Source organism: Columba livia, chromosome 2 (assembly GCF_036013475.1).
Source record: "Columba livia isolate bColLiv1 breed racing homer chromosome 2, bColLiv1.pat.W.v2, whole genome shotgun sequence".
Taxonomy (NCBI): Eukaryota; Metazoa; Chordata; class Aves; order Columbiformes; family Columbidae; genus Columba; species Columba livia.
The window spans coordinates 148,485,536-148,501,839 of record NC_088603.1 but is presented as its reverse complement, the minus strand read 5'-3'; the positions used below and the strand labels follow the sequence as shown (position 1 = coordinate 148,501,839).

Below are 16,304 nucleotides of genomic sequence, written 5' to 3'. Positions count from 1 at the left end.
AGCATGTCCACTTGTAAAGATGAACCTCAAGAACATGATTTGGTTTCATTTTACTTCCAGCTTCCCCATCAAGCCAGTGTCACACTCCCCACTGAGTCACCTTTGCCCCAATAAAAGCTGTGCAAGGAAGATGACGGTACCTCGCAGGGAGAAGGCCACTTCCTCAGCAATCAACTAAATCCCAGCACCACGTTTGTGGTCACTTCATGAGTTTCACTTCTCTTTTTAAGAGAGCACTTTGCATGTGCTCTTGAATGCTAGAAGAGGATGTGCAGGGGATAAATCTGCAAAACTGGCCAGGGTACAGGTGCGTACAGGTGAGCAAGGCCAGTGTCACTCAGGAACATCCCCAGAAACCTGACTTGATGGGGCAAAATTATCTCCCTGCCAAGGCGCACCCCTGAGCATTTGCTTTCGTTAATGAAACAATGGTTGATCTGCAATAAAAGCCACATCCTGACTTTCTTAGGTCTGCAAGAACTTCAACAGCAAAGTAAATCCAGCTTTGCACCAAGAATTAAGTTCTGACTTTATTTCCTCTGAAAAAAATGTCAATAGCAGCATAAATCTCAGTCCTGTCTTTTTTTTTTTTCCTCCTTTTCTTTAAGGAAAGCTCACATCATATATAATACACAGAAAATGCTTGGGTAAAAATAGGAATGAAATAATTGCTGCGGTAAAGAGGAGGGGTGGCATACCTTCCCTGTCCGTCAAACTCCAAGCAGTTGGCACCCTACAAATCGTAGGAAGGAGAGGGGTAATTATAGAACTGGAAGCTGATTATTGTAAATGTTTAGAAGTAGCTGCTAGTAATTGGAAGTTAAAGACAATGTGAGCATGATTACAACCACAAAGGAACGGTGCAGGTCACTTATGCCCCCATTTTTCTCTATTCCTTAAACCCAAGTTTTCTAAAAAGCAACCTACTCAAATTGGGCACCTTGTATATTAACAACCTGTTAATATCGTGAATTGTTTGTTCTCTGTCAGAATTAGTGTTGATATGACAACATTCGGATCACCAGGATCTGATTACTTTCCTGTTGTGAATTAAGCAACACAGCTGCCAGCTACTGCCAGCTTGTTCTGTCACCTCCTGGCACCCCCTCATCGTCCACAGAGGCACCACAACACACGGTGGAAAACACCGGGTCAAAGAAGGACAACTTGCACCGAGAGCAGATGATGATAACATGTAAAATGGGATATAGTGCCGGGGTGTCTATTTCTTCACCCTCAGGGCAGTACAGAGAGAAAACTCGGCCTCCTCCACCCTTGTCAGAGGGAGCTCCTTGGTGAAGGTGCATCTGCCAGCCACACTGGGCTGGACCATAAAGAAATATTCAATTCCTGCCTCAAAGAAGTTACACCACTAGGACAAATAATGCAGTGTTTCAGCTGCAAGTTATAGCCTTTTTCTTGCCTAAACATAGTATCGCAACTCTGCAACATGACCAAGAGGAAAAGCTGCTTCTCTGGGATCACACTGTGCTCTGTTCCTGTCCCTAACTAGGAGGATACACAGCACCTGTCATTTTTATTCTACATAGAAAATTTAGCTTGTTCATGGCTTTAATCCCTACTTGATCCTTACAAAGCTATCTACCTCAATTATATGTATCGCTGATGACAAGTTTTACCAATTATTTACCACAAGCATAGGAGCATTGATTTTCATCCATATCATTATGTTGTTATCATACAACTCCAAATTCTGGCTGTTTTCTGCATGAGGCAGAATTTTCAGAACCAAGACAATAAACTTTTGAAAAAGTCACCCTTCTGTTAAATAAAGTTACCTAGACACCCACCTGAAATTATTTAGGATTGGACGGATTATGAGCAAGAAGACATGAGCTTCTCCACAGGATTGGACCTGAAGAAAGTGCTACCAAAAAAGGTGTATCTTTTGCTACCCAGCAGTACATTTCTCACCGTGCTGTATAATCCCGTGCTCCAAAAGCCTGCGCCCGAGCTGCTCGGCCTCCGTCCGCGTCGTGGCCTCTCCCTCCTGCATCAGCCAGTCAATGAACTCCGATGCCACAAACGTCCGTTCGTATTTGACTCCTTCCTCTTCCCTGGCTTGCAGGAGAGTATTTTCAGAACTCATCAGCCTGGTATGGGCAGAGAAAAACTGGTTAGGAAAAATGGTTCTTCAAATAAGCAACTCCAGATTTATTCTGGCAAATCTCACTGATATTAAGCAAACAGATGTGAACCTTTGACTGACTTTGTAAATCGTTCCTCAGGCTATCAGTCTAAACTTAGGATGTGAATTATAACCACATCAAAAAGTTTAGGCTTTCTAACCCCGTGTGAAGTCAATGATTTCTAGCTTTTTCCTCTACAAGAACACAAGGTTTTCAGTTTCACATTTCCCCTGTTTAGTTCTTTAGCTTCTCTAAAAGTTAATGTATAATCAACTTTGAAACAAAATTAATCTAAAAGTACTAGATCATGACTAATGTGTTTAAAAATTCCTAATTAATTTTTACAGTTAGTAGGACTATGCCCCGAAGTCATTTAGATGGTTTTGAGAGTTTTCCCCATAAGCTTTAAAACAGCTGCAGAAAAATTCAAGAGGAAGAAAAAGTAGTTCTGTGGTTTGGGTGGCTGATAAATATTTAGTTTCCAACACCCAGTGATGCAGCTGCCATCAGTGAACTTACACACCTGAGCGCATTTTAACACTTGAATCTCTGAGTCTCCGGTGCCTCAGTTGGCTCCGTGTAACACCAGAGGCCAGAGGAACATCCTGAGGTGTCTCTAAACCTCCCAGCAATTGGCACATATCTAGTTGAAATACACTAATAAAACTCTTCTCCATTCAAGTTATCTACACAAATTACACAGTAATAAGAAAAAAAAAAGTCTCAGTATTTTGTTAATGTAAAAGTAAGGCTGATGGTTTGAGAGAGAAGACAGTTTGAAAAAAGATATGAGAATCACTCCCTTTCAATAAGGAATCACGCTTTTTGTTTTGTTGGGAGACTGAGCACGATAGACACCTTATCTACTAATTCCATTTTTCTTCATAATTATTTTATTTATTATAGTTTAATAATAGGACTAATGGCAAGACTTTCAGAATTACAGCTCAAGGATGGCATGTTTTTTTTTTTCCCGTATAAGATTAAATCCCTTCACCAAGTATTTTGAAATTAAGGGCACAACTGAACTACAACAGGAACATTCTGAAAGCTTTGCCCTTCTGATCAAAAATTTGGATTTGAATCCATACGTGGGCTGCCAGAGTGCAAAGAGTTCATGGAATATAATGTTGCATCCGAAGAGCCTGTGCCACAAGAACGCAGAGAAAAGTTTCATTTGAAATTACAATGAGGAGGTTTGACAGGCCCAGCCCTTGTGACTTCACCTGCAAGATTTATTCCCCTGATTTTAACCAGAGTATGAGTAGCCTGAACTGGCTGGATGTGACCAGCAGGCAGCAGATCGTCACACCAGGGAAAGGCTGCTCAGCCACAGCTGCGTGTCAGTGGCAGATATAACGAGCTGCTCGTTTAGACGTCGCTGCATCGTTGCCAGCACCTCTGAGTAAGAACTACAAAAGTCAAAATTAGCTGAAGCCCAGAATGAGGCCAAAAGCAAGAGCATGTGCAACAGGGGACAAGGTTTTGACTCCAGAACTCTTGCAAAGACTTTCTTCTTTTTCATATTTTGATTTACAAGCATCTGCATGCAAGGCAACGTTTCGTCCCACACTAACCACATCTAATACAGACAGAGCGCTAAGGGACCATCTTTAAATGTCTCATTCATGAGGCTTTTTTCCCCTCAGAAAAAAACAAAACCCCAAAGCTCGTGTCTTTTTGTACCATCTGCTGCATGGTTACCCAGCACTGGTTACCCAGGCTCTGCGGCCATAAAATAAAAAGTCCTTAGGACTGTGTTAATTGTTCTTTGATGAGTCTATAATTAGTTGACCAGCTCATTGAAGTTGCAGATAGAGAACTCCTTACAAAAGAGATGCTAATCATTAGATTTTTACAGAGACACAAAAGAAATTTGGAAAAATATCAAGTAGAAAAACATTCAGCTTGACATTTCACACCCTTCTGCGTGTGCCCAGAATAGCACTGCAAAGGATTTAGACTCGTGAACAAACAGACACGACAAATTGACAGTTTAACAAACCCAGAAACAGCGATCTCTAGACTCACATCGCTGACTGAAGTAAATCACTGTAACTCCACTGCTGTCAACAAAGCTGTACCAATTTACATCAGCCAAAAACGTGGCCTTTCATTAGCCAGAATCAGAAACTGCCTCTCTTCCATTTTCTTCTTGTTTCAAAAAACCATGAGACCATCCATGTCAAAACATATTATTTGCTAAAACTGGTGTTATCATGCATTAAGGAAATTTATTTAGTCAAACACTGAAATTCAAACCCTTTTCAAAAGAAAATTTTAACCTTGTTTTATCTAAATAACTGCACTAGAGGATAAATTTGAATTAACCACTGATGAGTTAAAATGAAAGTGATTCAAAGAATGTAGTCTCAGAATCATCTGAGTGTTTTCCTGAAATTAAAACCATAAATCTGCACTCCTTTCCCTGTGAAATCTGGTTGAAAAATCTCAGTAGAAGTCAACATCATGGGATGACTTATAGCTCCGAAACCTGACTGCACCAGAAATACAACAATCCTGTGTGCCTGGCCAAAACCTATTGAGACTTGCAAACATCATAAAAATAGGCTGCTTGCACAACTTGATTTATTTTTTTTTAATTTGGAGCTATGAAAGTTCTGTACTGGATTTATTTAAGATTTGCAGGGAGGGTTTTGTTGAACAGGAAGCTGTTTATCTCGTTCGATCTATTTGCTTAGTCCTACAGAGTATGAAAACTGATCCCATCTTTGGACTTAATGAACTATTCAATAACTTTCAGACAAAGCTGTAGGAAAACCACTAGGTTTCATCTCTGGTTACAAACTTGAAACTCAAAGCATGTTCACAGAAAGGATTACCAAAGTTCGCAATGATGTGCCAGGAATGTGGGCTGATTTATGATTTTCAGTGCAAATGAAGGGAGAATACAGTCAGAAACTCATTTTAAATCTTCTAATGGCACAAGTACAGCCACTGAAGATGTCTGAAGGAGGTGGAGGTAATCATAGAACAGAATCATAGAATCATTTAGCTTGGAAGAGACCCTCAAGATCATGGAGTCCATTAATGCCACAGGAGAGGAGAATCCAGGGTACAAGAACGTTTGTGGTCACACATAAAGGAGACATGGCAAGGGACGTCCTCACCGTGGGGACAGTCCTAATGTTCCCATGTCCCAAGGGAAAGCACGGGGCACTCACACAAAACAGCTGTCTGAACACAGGGAACCTGCCTAATGCATCCGTTCCTCTGCCCATGCAATAACTTGCAGCTCCTCCTAAAGCATTTTGCTCATTTTACCCACTGAGGGCACAAATCTGCGCGGACCGATGTTGGATAACACGTCTGCAATTTTTGGCAAGCACAAATGACACTGGCTTCTGGATGCAACCGTACTGGAGCCCTAATGCAGTGGGTGGAGAAGAGCAGGAAATAATATTACAATGTGTATCTCAAACTCACAAAGCCTAGCGATGATCAGTCACAACTACAAAATTAGACACAGATTTTTAAAATATGCTGGATTCAGATAGATTTCCTTTGGCACAGTTGCATTTGTCTTGAAATTAGGCCTACAGGCATTTTGATAAACAAGTTGAATACAACGGTGACTTCACGTCTGTGAATGAATACTTTTCTCCAGTTTTTGCCATTTAATAACAATTTTAATTGCACTGCATTAATATTTACTTTCTCAATGCTATAAGCAAGCTGATACAACAGATACATCGCACACAGACATATTTCATGCAGAACTCTTTCTGTAGTAGTCTGACTGTCGGCATTCAATTTTGAGTTGAAAATGCATCCAATGAAACTGCCAAGGTGTTGCTAATAAGCACGCATGGACGAGGGACCTAATGAAATCCAAGAGTTCTGCAGGATGGGTTTGCTACAACAAACAAGGTGAAGCCCAGACAGCCCAGGTATGTGTTCTTATCTCCAATGCATATAAAGTATTTCCAACGATCCATGGAGAACTTTGACTGGCTTTGACTGTCACAGACTGGTTTTGAAATGCCATGTATTTTTAATCTTTACTATATTTAGCAGTCAGGGCTGATTTTAAAAGTTTTTGAACCCTTTAGGTATGTTGCCTAGAAGCAACCACCTCATGACGATGCAGTTATATTTAGATGTAGGTGCTGCTTTTGGCATTAAGTCCTTTGCCAAGATGAGAACAATTTTTATTGTTATGAACCTTTTTCTGCTAGTACAGTGTTGGCCAAATTGGACACTAGAAATTTGGTTTCTCCATGCAGAGAAACAGGGATTTTATATGATGGGTGCAACAAAAGGAGTGGCATGCACAATTTTTCTTTTATATTTCAGTTTAATTGTTCTTTCACCAAATTGCCCTTCAGAGCCTTCTGACCTTGAAAACAGTATTTATCATTCCGACACCTGTTATACAGTTTCAGGATAAAACACCAAGATCCAAAGATGTTTCTACTGATCTCTAGGTCTTTGCACAGGTAGGAATTTTACTTACCACACACGAGCATGAAAACACCTTATGAACTTACACTATCAGTGATGGGTGTTTGGGGGCTGAAGCTGCTTTACAGAAAATGGTGTGAGTGCAGGAGAAGGAATGCTTTATTCTAAGAGATAAACAAGATTACTCCAGCCAGAGGACTCAGCATCTCTCCCGGCTGCTGCATGTGGCTCTAACCGCGCAGGAGAGTGGGCAGGATTCAGGCTGCAGCGATGCTTCAAGCTTTTTGGTAAATAACACATCATGACTTTTGCATTAGTTTGCAGCATACGCCAACATGCATTTTGTTCACTCTGCTTGAAAGTACCATGTCACAATCTCTACATCCAGAATAAAAATTTCATTAATTATAGATTGGGAAGTACAGTTAAGCTGCCTAGTTATTTGATGGAAGTAATCCAGTGGGATATTCAGTATCTCAGTATAATAATCTGTTTGAGATCTTAGTTAGATATTCTTAGTTGGGTTTTTTTGAAACTACTTTTAATATAACCTTTCTCATGTAGAAGCTTTGTAGATTGGAACACTGAAAATTAATTTCACCTATTATTTAAAATCTTACCGTCTGGTGAAGCCGTAGACATGGAGTCTCAACAGATATGTATCCCCTTGTTCAGTGCATTTTGATGTACTAATGTTTTAGGTCTTGTGATCACAACTCTACACGACTAATTACCCTTTAGTAATTATTTTTACACAATAGAGTGTGAGGGTTTAAATTTACCTTGGTTTCTCATATAGGATGTATTTACAACCTAGAACACCAGAAAATGCTGTTTCATATTAAATAAAATGCTTCAAGTGAACATGGTAGAAAAGGGAAAGGGAAATGGGAAAGAGAGAGAAGTGTTACCAGCTAAAGTCACGGGATTACCCAGACCCATTCCTGCATGATTTGAAAGCCTCTGACTATTCGAAAATAGATTAACAAGTATCATTTGCTTCCTGTGGTACTATTACCAACACATTATGGATACTGAATGCAACATACTTTTCATACAGTCTTTGTCCTCTCATGAACACCTTCACCTCATTGTCCAGTGGAAACGTTCCATCATCTTTTCTGAAGCGGTAGAAGAGTTTGGCATCCTTGAATTCTTTATGTTCATCACAGACTGAAACACAAAATTTAAAAAAAACACCTTATATAGATGATAAGGAGTTCAGGATCCATTTAGCAGATATAACTGCTGAACTTCGAAGCAGGTACGTATGGCGCCCAGTCCCCTGTATTTCTGAGCATACAGTTTTATTCAGTTCTAACAAGTGATGAAAGGTTGGAGGAATCTTTCAAATAGTTAACCAGATTTCTAGGTGAGGAGGATAGGTGTTCATCAGTTTTGTGAGAGTTACTGCAAACATAAAGAGCGAAAAAGCATCCTTCTGCTATATAGTTGGAAAACCTTTTGATGGAAACAGTCTGTTAGCTCGTTTGTTTAAAAACCCACCAATGGAGACAAGTGAGTAACTTAAGGATTGGCAAAGTTCTTAAAGTTCTTAAAGCTGAATAATGCTGTAAGAAACCTGCAGAAGCAGTCACCTTCAAAGCCTTCCGCCCTCTTAAAACTGTCCCAGTTGCTCTGCCATGCCGGTTAGCAAACAGTAAGTACAACAGGAGCAGAATACAAAATGCTAAATAAGGTCTATAATAGAGCAGCTGATGATGGGCTCCTGTAACTGCAGAACAGAGCTCCAGCAAGGCCATAAATTAATGGGAAAGGTCTCCCAACCAAGCTGCTCCTGCCAGAGCTGTCAGCCCACATACATGGGGGCACCTTCTGCACCACGGAAGAAGGACTGGTACCCCTTTCACTGGATGTGAGAGTTGGAAGGATGCTCTGAGCATCCTACAGAACCTGACTGAACCTCTCTGAATTTGCCCTAGTTCACTGTGCAAAGGAATTTATTAAATTGGAGTGAGAGATATGATTTTTTTAAAGAAACACCTGCTCTATGTCTAATATATACACACACATATATAAAATTTGTACGGAATGTATAATGTGCAATTGGATCATGAGGTAGAAAACATTTGAAAGTTGTTAAAGCTTTAAACAAGCATCCAGCAATAAAACATCCATTGCTCAATTAAATGAAGTCACTCAGGCATCCACGCAACTCTTCACTGACATTTTCTCAACAGACGATTAAGTAGTCAGATTTGAATACCCTGTAATTACTTTATTCTTTAACTATCTACCGTGAGTCCCAGTTTCCATAACAACCAAGAATTTTAATTTAATAGCCAAGTAGAAGCTGTAGAAGTGGTAGTCATTCAATATGTGCATTTCTTCCTTTAATTAAGATGTTGTTAATGTATTTCAGATAGCAGCAGTATTGCTGCACGTACAGTGACCCCTGTATAAAGTCAACATTTGTCTGTTCACAGTCATTCAGTTTTCTCTTAAAAAAGAAACAAATGGTACATTTTGCCTTTTTGAAATTGGTAATACTATACGCTTGAAACCAAACGCTTGGATCTTCTCAGTCTGTGTGCTTCCTAGCCTTTTTGTGCACCAAAAGGCAACTAAATGCTACCACTGAACTGGAAGTCTCCTTTTCATCAGCGTAAACTGTTATTCAAGAACCTGAATGGAGCAGGTCTCAAATAGACAACAAGTTCAGGAGAAAACTAATCAGGGCACAGTTGTACCACTAACTTTCTTGCAGCTGTACCAGCACAAATGTTTGTGCAGCTGGTGTGAGGGACAGGGCCAGAGAACTAATCCACGTGAGAAAAAGGCTCTTTTTTTGACGGCTGATTTTTCAGATGGGTTTTTCAGCTGGAAAATTGTGCTCTGGGGAGCAGGGAGGTGAGGGCAGTGGAGAGAGAGGGGACAGGATCCAGCTGGGGCTGTGCAGGGAAGCAGCAGCAGAGTCCCCAGTAATTTCCCCCCGTACTGACATGGGGAATGTCACTCCACACCTCTTCAGCCTCTCTGTGTCCCTCAGGACACAGGAGACCTTGTGGAGCAGAACAGTTCAAGGGAGATGCTCCCTTTCTGGAAGGGAAAAGATCCTACCTGTCCTGTACTTCACTGAAGAGCAGGAGTGGGGTTTTCCTTTTTTTCACAGCAGTAAAAAGAATTTAGTTTCGAACTTTTTAGCAGCTAATATTGCACTTACCATGATGGATAATGCTGTGATCCAACAATTTCTGCACCAGTTTAATTGCAGTCTCTCGGTCGGAGGCCTCTTTATGGTCAATCAGCCAGTCGATGAGCTCTTTGGCAACGAAGCAGTTGGGGTACGTCTTGAGGTGGTGCCGCCGATCTTTGATGACCTTTTCTTCGTGCAGTCGGAGCCTGGGGGTCAAATCAATTTGTGAATATCATTTGCAAAGAGCCTCTGTAACTAGCAAGGCTGGGACAAGAGTGGAGCAGATGGCCCCAAGCCCCGTTCACATGATGGGCTTCGCAGGGGCTGGATGGAAGAGGAACAGGCTCAGTCCCACAGCCAGCACTGGTGTTTGACCACCAGGCAGGAGCCTTTGTTACAACTTTAAACCCCATACTTGGAAAAACTTGTTTTCTGCCCAGCTGGAAATATTAGAAAATAAACAGCACAGCATCCTAAGCCCATTAAAGTATTTCCTGTAGGTCAATTAAACTGACAATAATCTGGAATTAATTTTCTCACATTGCCACTAACACATTCCATGTTACTTTTTTATTTTGCAGTATCAGTGCCACAGATTTTTTTTTAATCTCATTCAGTTTTTTATCTGTAGTTTCTTCCTTGGTTGGCGAACTGCATTCTCCCTCCAGCTGCACAAGCATAGCATTTACGACTTAAAATTCAGGTACAAAGCTGTTCCAACACAACGTCGTCTAGCATTTAAAAAGTTGCCTCACACTCTAAACAAAGGGAAACTGAGTTTTCACTCAGGGAACTGTTGGTAAATGCCCTATATCTGCAAAATCTCCCCCATCACCTTGAAAGCAAGTTGGTTATCTGGTTTCAAGATGCTTGGGTCAGAATGCAGGATCCTGATTAGAGTATTACCTTGTTAGTAAAGGTTCTGGGGTTCTGCTTTTTTATTTTTAGTCTTTTTTTTCCAAATAAACAAAATCAGTAACATTATCAATAATTTAATGGATAGAGGTTTTTTAAAGTTTTTTAAGTTTTCTGCTTTCTTGTTTCAATTTTAATCAACAATTTTAACAATTCTGGTTTTGTAGTGCCAAGTCTATACAACAGTTTTGAAGACAGCTTAGAAACCACAGCACTTGGCCTCCTATCACAAACAGAAATATTGCTGTTCATTTCGAAGTGGCCGAGATCCTACCTTGTAAACACTCTCATGGAGTAATGCTGTAGTAACTGTAGGGAGTACAACTATCTCTATTTTCCAGAAAGAGAGATAAAGCAGAAGGGTGTTAACATGAGCCTCAAGAAGCACAGAGCAGGATTTCAGCCATAAGATCAATTTTCCTCTCAACGTTATTCTATTATGAAACAATTATTTCTCTTTAGAATCGAAAAAAGGGAAAATATTGGCTGAAGTCAGTGAAGAAAATATTATTGGGGCATGAGACAAGGCTTACGTAGGCTACTACCTAAAAATAGTAGCAATGTTTCTGTTTTGCAGAATTTAGCCTTGAGCTACATTGGAATGGCCAATCTGTGATATGAATTCAAAACCAGCTTTTCAAACATCATAAAAAAAAGAAGACTTTCATATTAAAAATACAGATAAATCAGATTAGTATTGTGGAAAGAAGTGCGAATAAATACCCCATGCATTGTGAAATTCTCTGAGCTAAAATACCTTTGTACCTTTGCTTAAAGCCTGTTTTCCAGATGTGCTCTAACAGCTGTTGCCATACTTGGAAAGAAAAGCCTAAAAGGTTTTAATTATAGAACATACAATTATCAGTATGTCTGACTGAGCTTTACATTTAAAATATACTACAGGTTCTGTTAATGTTCATCCAGTCTTATGTCACACAATAATCTGCAAGAACAAAAATAGGAAAAGACTGTATAATACAAATGCAGACGCTCAACCCACCTTTCAGTCACCAGTGTAAGTCTAAATAGTCAGAGTTCATACGATGCAAGAGGAACACCCCATCCTACAAAATTCTTCATCCAAACACCGTTTAGGAGTGTGCCAGGAGTGGTCTGGTATTCCACAAAACAAGCCAGTAGCCAAGACCCCTAGAACTGAGTATTTATGTCTTAAATTCCGACTGAAGACTTTCCTGCAGTTGATGGGCTTACAAATATTTCAAGTTCTCTGTCATGTCAAAAGACATGAGTTCCCCCTAAAACTTTGTTCCTCACTCAGAGCACTTACAGGGTCTCACTACATATCTTTTTTTGCCTATATTCATAAAACTCATCGAAATCTCATATTTATCTCCACACACTTGCTGAAGTGGATCTAGATTTGCTAAGAGGTTACAAAATCATTAAGTCAAACAGAGCATGACCATAGCAAGACTCAAGAAACCTCAAAAACCATATTTACCCACCATTTCCAAATAGAAGTGGGAACTTCTGCAGTCTATAGCAACTGTATCCATACCAAATTATGTCCAGGCTAATTTGTTTGGAACAAAGAACAGAAAGGGAATTCAGATTTTCTCTCTGGTTGTGTATGCTGTTCTCTCTGTCAGGGCTCCCTCCGCTCTACAAACCTGCTGAAAATCAAACTGTATGGAGGAGAAGTAGCCCAATAAATCAAAACTGTACCTAGTGTAAACCACAAATATAAAAGCCTCATGTAAAGTTATATTGCAGTATAAAAATCAAAAGTTTAGGAAGTAATTCTCAAAATGTGTCTGTGTTCAGAAATATTTTGAGGAGCCAAATCAAATGGGATAAAAAGGAAAAAACGCAGCAGTGTATACACTGGAACCAACGCTCAAATGGTAAGTTCTTTATCCCTTGGCACTGGGAAACAGGCTTCTCACCAAAAGAAGTTTTCCCTTTAAACGACACTAATCACTTTTCATCAGCTAGTCCGCACGATGACTGGAAAAGATCGAACTTGACACCAGTCACATTTCTCTCGCTATAAGTTTTTCTCAAGAGCTGCTTAGCAGAATTATCTCACTGACAAACCCTGACCAGTTTGAGGGGAGAAGGGGGAGAAGAGGGAGGGCAAAAAACAAGGTGTGATGGGGGACACCTTGAATAAACAAGCCTTTGAAAAGCTGTCCCTCTTTCTACAGCTTAACACCAGAAAACAATCCTGTGTACACCAGTATATAATCTGTATGTAATTACATATATTATTCAAGATTACCTGCCAGATTTCGCACTTGGGGCCACAGTCTCCCCTACCTGTAGAAAACAACGTGAGAACTCAGGTGTTTGAGCAATTGCCTGTAAACTGTAACAGGCACCTGCAACCCTTTAATATTAACAAATCGATAGGCATTGCTCTTATTCACACAACAAATAAAGACAGTCTGTGTTTGCAAACATGCATGCCAGAACAATTTTCTTCAGGCTTGTCTAAACAGGAGTTGCTCCTGATTCACAACTCTTGCTCCAAATAGAAGTGCCTTCCTGCGTGAACGGGCTAACCTGGAACACGCCGCTCCTGCTTTGCATTAAATGTATTCAGAGTTAATCAAGAACAATGTTATTTGTCGAGAAGCCATTAGGCCTTTTCTCTGCCAACTGTCAGGAAAGTCATGATAATGGAAAAATCAAAATCTGTGCCTAGAAATGACGAATGAGGCGCTAACTTGGGAAGAAATCACTCTCGCAGCTACATGAAACTTGCATTTTGTTTTCCACCTGGGTAATTACGCATTTTGAAGTTTCTTGCATCTTTTTCTGAACGAATGGGTAAGCATTTTGCAAAGGCAGTGCCTGCACAGAAGTCCAGCTTTCCTTTCAAACCCCAAAGAAGGCCAGCCTGCTGGCTGAAGACAGCAATGAGGTCACTAGCTGGACCACAGTCCAAATATCTCACCCAGCTATTTCCCTCCATTAAGTCTAGTCGTTTGTGCTTGGCTAACATAGACCTTGCAGAGCATCACTCGGTTCTGATTTCCATGCATGAAAAGACAAAAAGCCTCCTGCTCTTCTCGGTAATTTTCTGAATAATTCATCTACCATTCCCTAGTACATCCTATAGAGATAGCCCCAATGTTTATCCAAGCAAGGTTCAGTAAAAATGTGCAGGGGACACATTGGTTCCTGACGCTTGACAGACAACATGGTATGAAGACTCATATTGTGCTCCCCCATTCACCTCTTTTAACTTTCCTGAAGCAATCATACACATACAGACATATGCATTTATCTTAGAATCATAAAATCATTGAGTTGTTGAGGTTGGAAGGGACCTTCAAAGCTCATCTAGTCCAAGCCCCTGCAATGAGCAGGGACATCTTCAACCAGATCAGGTTGCTCAGAGCCCCATCCAGCCTGGCCTTGAATGTCTCCAGGGATGGGGCATCTACCACCTCTCTGGGCAACCTGGGCCAGTGTTTTACCACCCTCATCATGAAAATTTCTTCTATATATCTAGTCTGAATCTTCCCTCCTTTAGTTTAAAATCATTACCCCTTGTCCTATCGCAACAGGCCCTACTAAAAAGTCTCTCCCCATCTTCCTTATAGGCTTCTTTTAAGTATGGAAAGGCCACAATAAGGTCTCCCCAGAGCCTTCTCTTCTCCAGGCTGAACAACCCCAACTCTCTCAGCCTGTCCTCATAGGAGAGGTGTCCCAGCCCTCTGATCATATTTTGGTATACATATAGATATACAGATATATAGATAGATACAGATAGATAGATTTCTATATATAGAAATAAATCCTATGTACACAAATGACAGATATTTGTGTGATATACTTGTATATATCATGTATCATGAGATATATTACATATGACATATATATATACTTATCTATATATAAATATAGATATCTTCAGTATCACAGAATGCATCATTACTGAATAACTTCTTTTTAATGGAAGAACAAAACATCAGTGAAGAAACCATACAAAATTGAGATTCTTAGCAGAATTTACTAATTACTGAGCAATATACACTGATGTTGTAATTAGCCATAGAACAAAGCATGTCCTGCCCCAGAGTGCTCAACCACCGCTGATGAGTTCCAGCATGCTCATGGTTACTACCAGGTTACATCTCACTTTATCGTATACCTTCAGTTTCAGTGACTATCCCAGCTTGAGCACTGTCACTCACTGCGTATTGAACCACTACGGTTTTATCACTTTAAGGTAAACTCTGAAAAAAATCATATTAGGTCCCTTGAAAATTAAGTGATATGCAGAAGGAAAAGCACTGCAGGTGGTTTCTGTCATCTTCAAATTCATTCACAGGTTTCATATATTTGGAACTCCTGTCAGAGAAGGATTTATTTGTTCCCAAGTAAAGTAAGTCACGACTTCCATTGTGACAAAAATATATGGACAGAACATAAGCGTATGACCTGTGATAGCACAGTAAACAGGCATCCTACTAAAAGATGGCATTTTGCAAAGTGTCTCGGTGACTTACAAGCATAATTCCCACTAAAAGTTAAAACTCACAGGTCAGCTGTGGACAAAATGCATTACAAAGTGAGCATACGGCAGCATTTGCGTACATATATATATATATATATACACACAGCGGAAAAGACAGAACTACATGAAATGTCCTTTACACTAAACTTTTGCCTTTGCACTGTCAGCAAAAATATAAAATAGGTTAGTGATGATATAAACTTTTCACACAGAGGCGATGGTGAGGGTGCTCTGCAAATGCCATGTGTATTGCTGGGACAAGCGTTTCCAGCTGGGCTTGCCAAGACTGAGCTGAAGTGTCAGCGGTTTGCTGCTGCCTGTTCCTCTTTCTATTTATTCTTCAGCTCTGCAGTCACTTAGTTCTGTTACTTGATATCCACAGGAGCTAAAATACCCTTTAAAACACGGGGTCGTACTGGAAATAGGATGAACATATTTCTGTGTTGGTAGCTGTGGCAGAGAAGGAATTCTACCATCTGAAACAGGGTTAGAGAGGGTGTCTTCAAAGCAGCTCCTGAAATCTGTTCTCTTCCACGTGTTTATCTCCACTTTTTTGCCTGTAGCCGTGTAGTCAATGTGAGGAGATGCCAGAACACAGAGCCAGACAGAGAGACTTCAGATAAACCACCTTTTGGTGCACTGTAGAGGAAAGCTAAAGTTTCCAATAAAGTGACAGTTCATCAGTGCCCCTGTGGCTTTAAATAAAACATTGGGACTGCGTCTTTTATGAAGTTCTTCTTCATAAATTCAGAAAGTAATAAGATCACTGAGACATCCCCAACACTCGGAACATCTTACTAACACTGGCAGGGGTCAAAGCAAGCTCTGGGGAACAGACACTGGCATGGCTCAGGGTCTAGCATGAAATCAAAGTGACTTATCTTGGAGACACTCTTTCAGCCCACAAATTCAAGCCAGAAATTCAGACCACAGCCTCCCTTGTGAGTACTCCAGACTGCAGAGTAAATTAGATCTGTGTGTTTGTATCGATCTCTCATAAAACTAGAGACCACTTGCAAAACCAGAGTTTGGATTTTTAACCCTCAAAGGTGGATAATCTGAGCCTGCATCTGGTCTTCATTTAAAACAACGCAGCATAGCGTTGTTGATTTGTTAAAACAGTGAATATAATAGGATCTGCAGATAACTTTTATATCACGTTTTGGAC

The 16,304-nt window shown here is 40.3% G+C and overlaps 1 protein-coding gene across 2 annotated transcripts in view; it reads right to left on the bottom strand.

Annotated features, from left to right (window-relative positions):
* Window positions 1-16,304, bottom strand: part of DEPTOR (DEP domain containing MTOR interacting protein) — a 76,664-nt gene that overhangs the window by 38,770 nt on the left and 21,590 nt on the right. For both annotated transcript variants that reach the window (XM_065054332.1, XM_005507275.3), the window contains 3 exons: window positions 9,760-9,938; window positions 7,625-7,748; window positions 1,936-2,114 (listed from right to left, as the gene is read on the bottom strand). In XM_065054332.1, coding sequence (XP_064910404.1) covers window positions 1,936-2,114; window positions 7,625-7,748; window positions 9,760-9,938 — 482 coding nt within the window. The remainder of the gene's footprint in view (window positions 1-1,935; window positions 2,115-7,624; window positions 7,749-9,759; window positions 9,939-16,304) is intronic.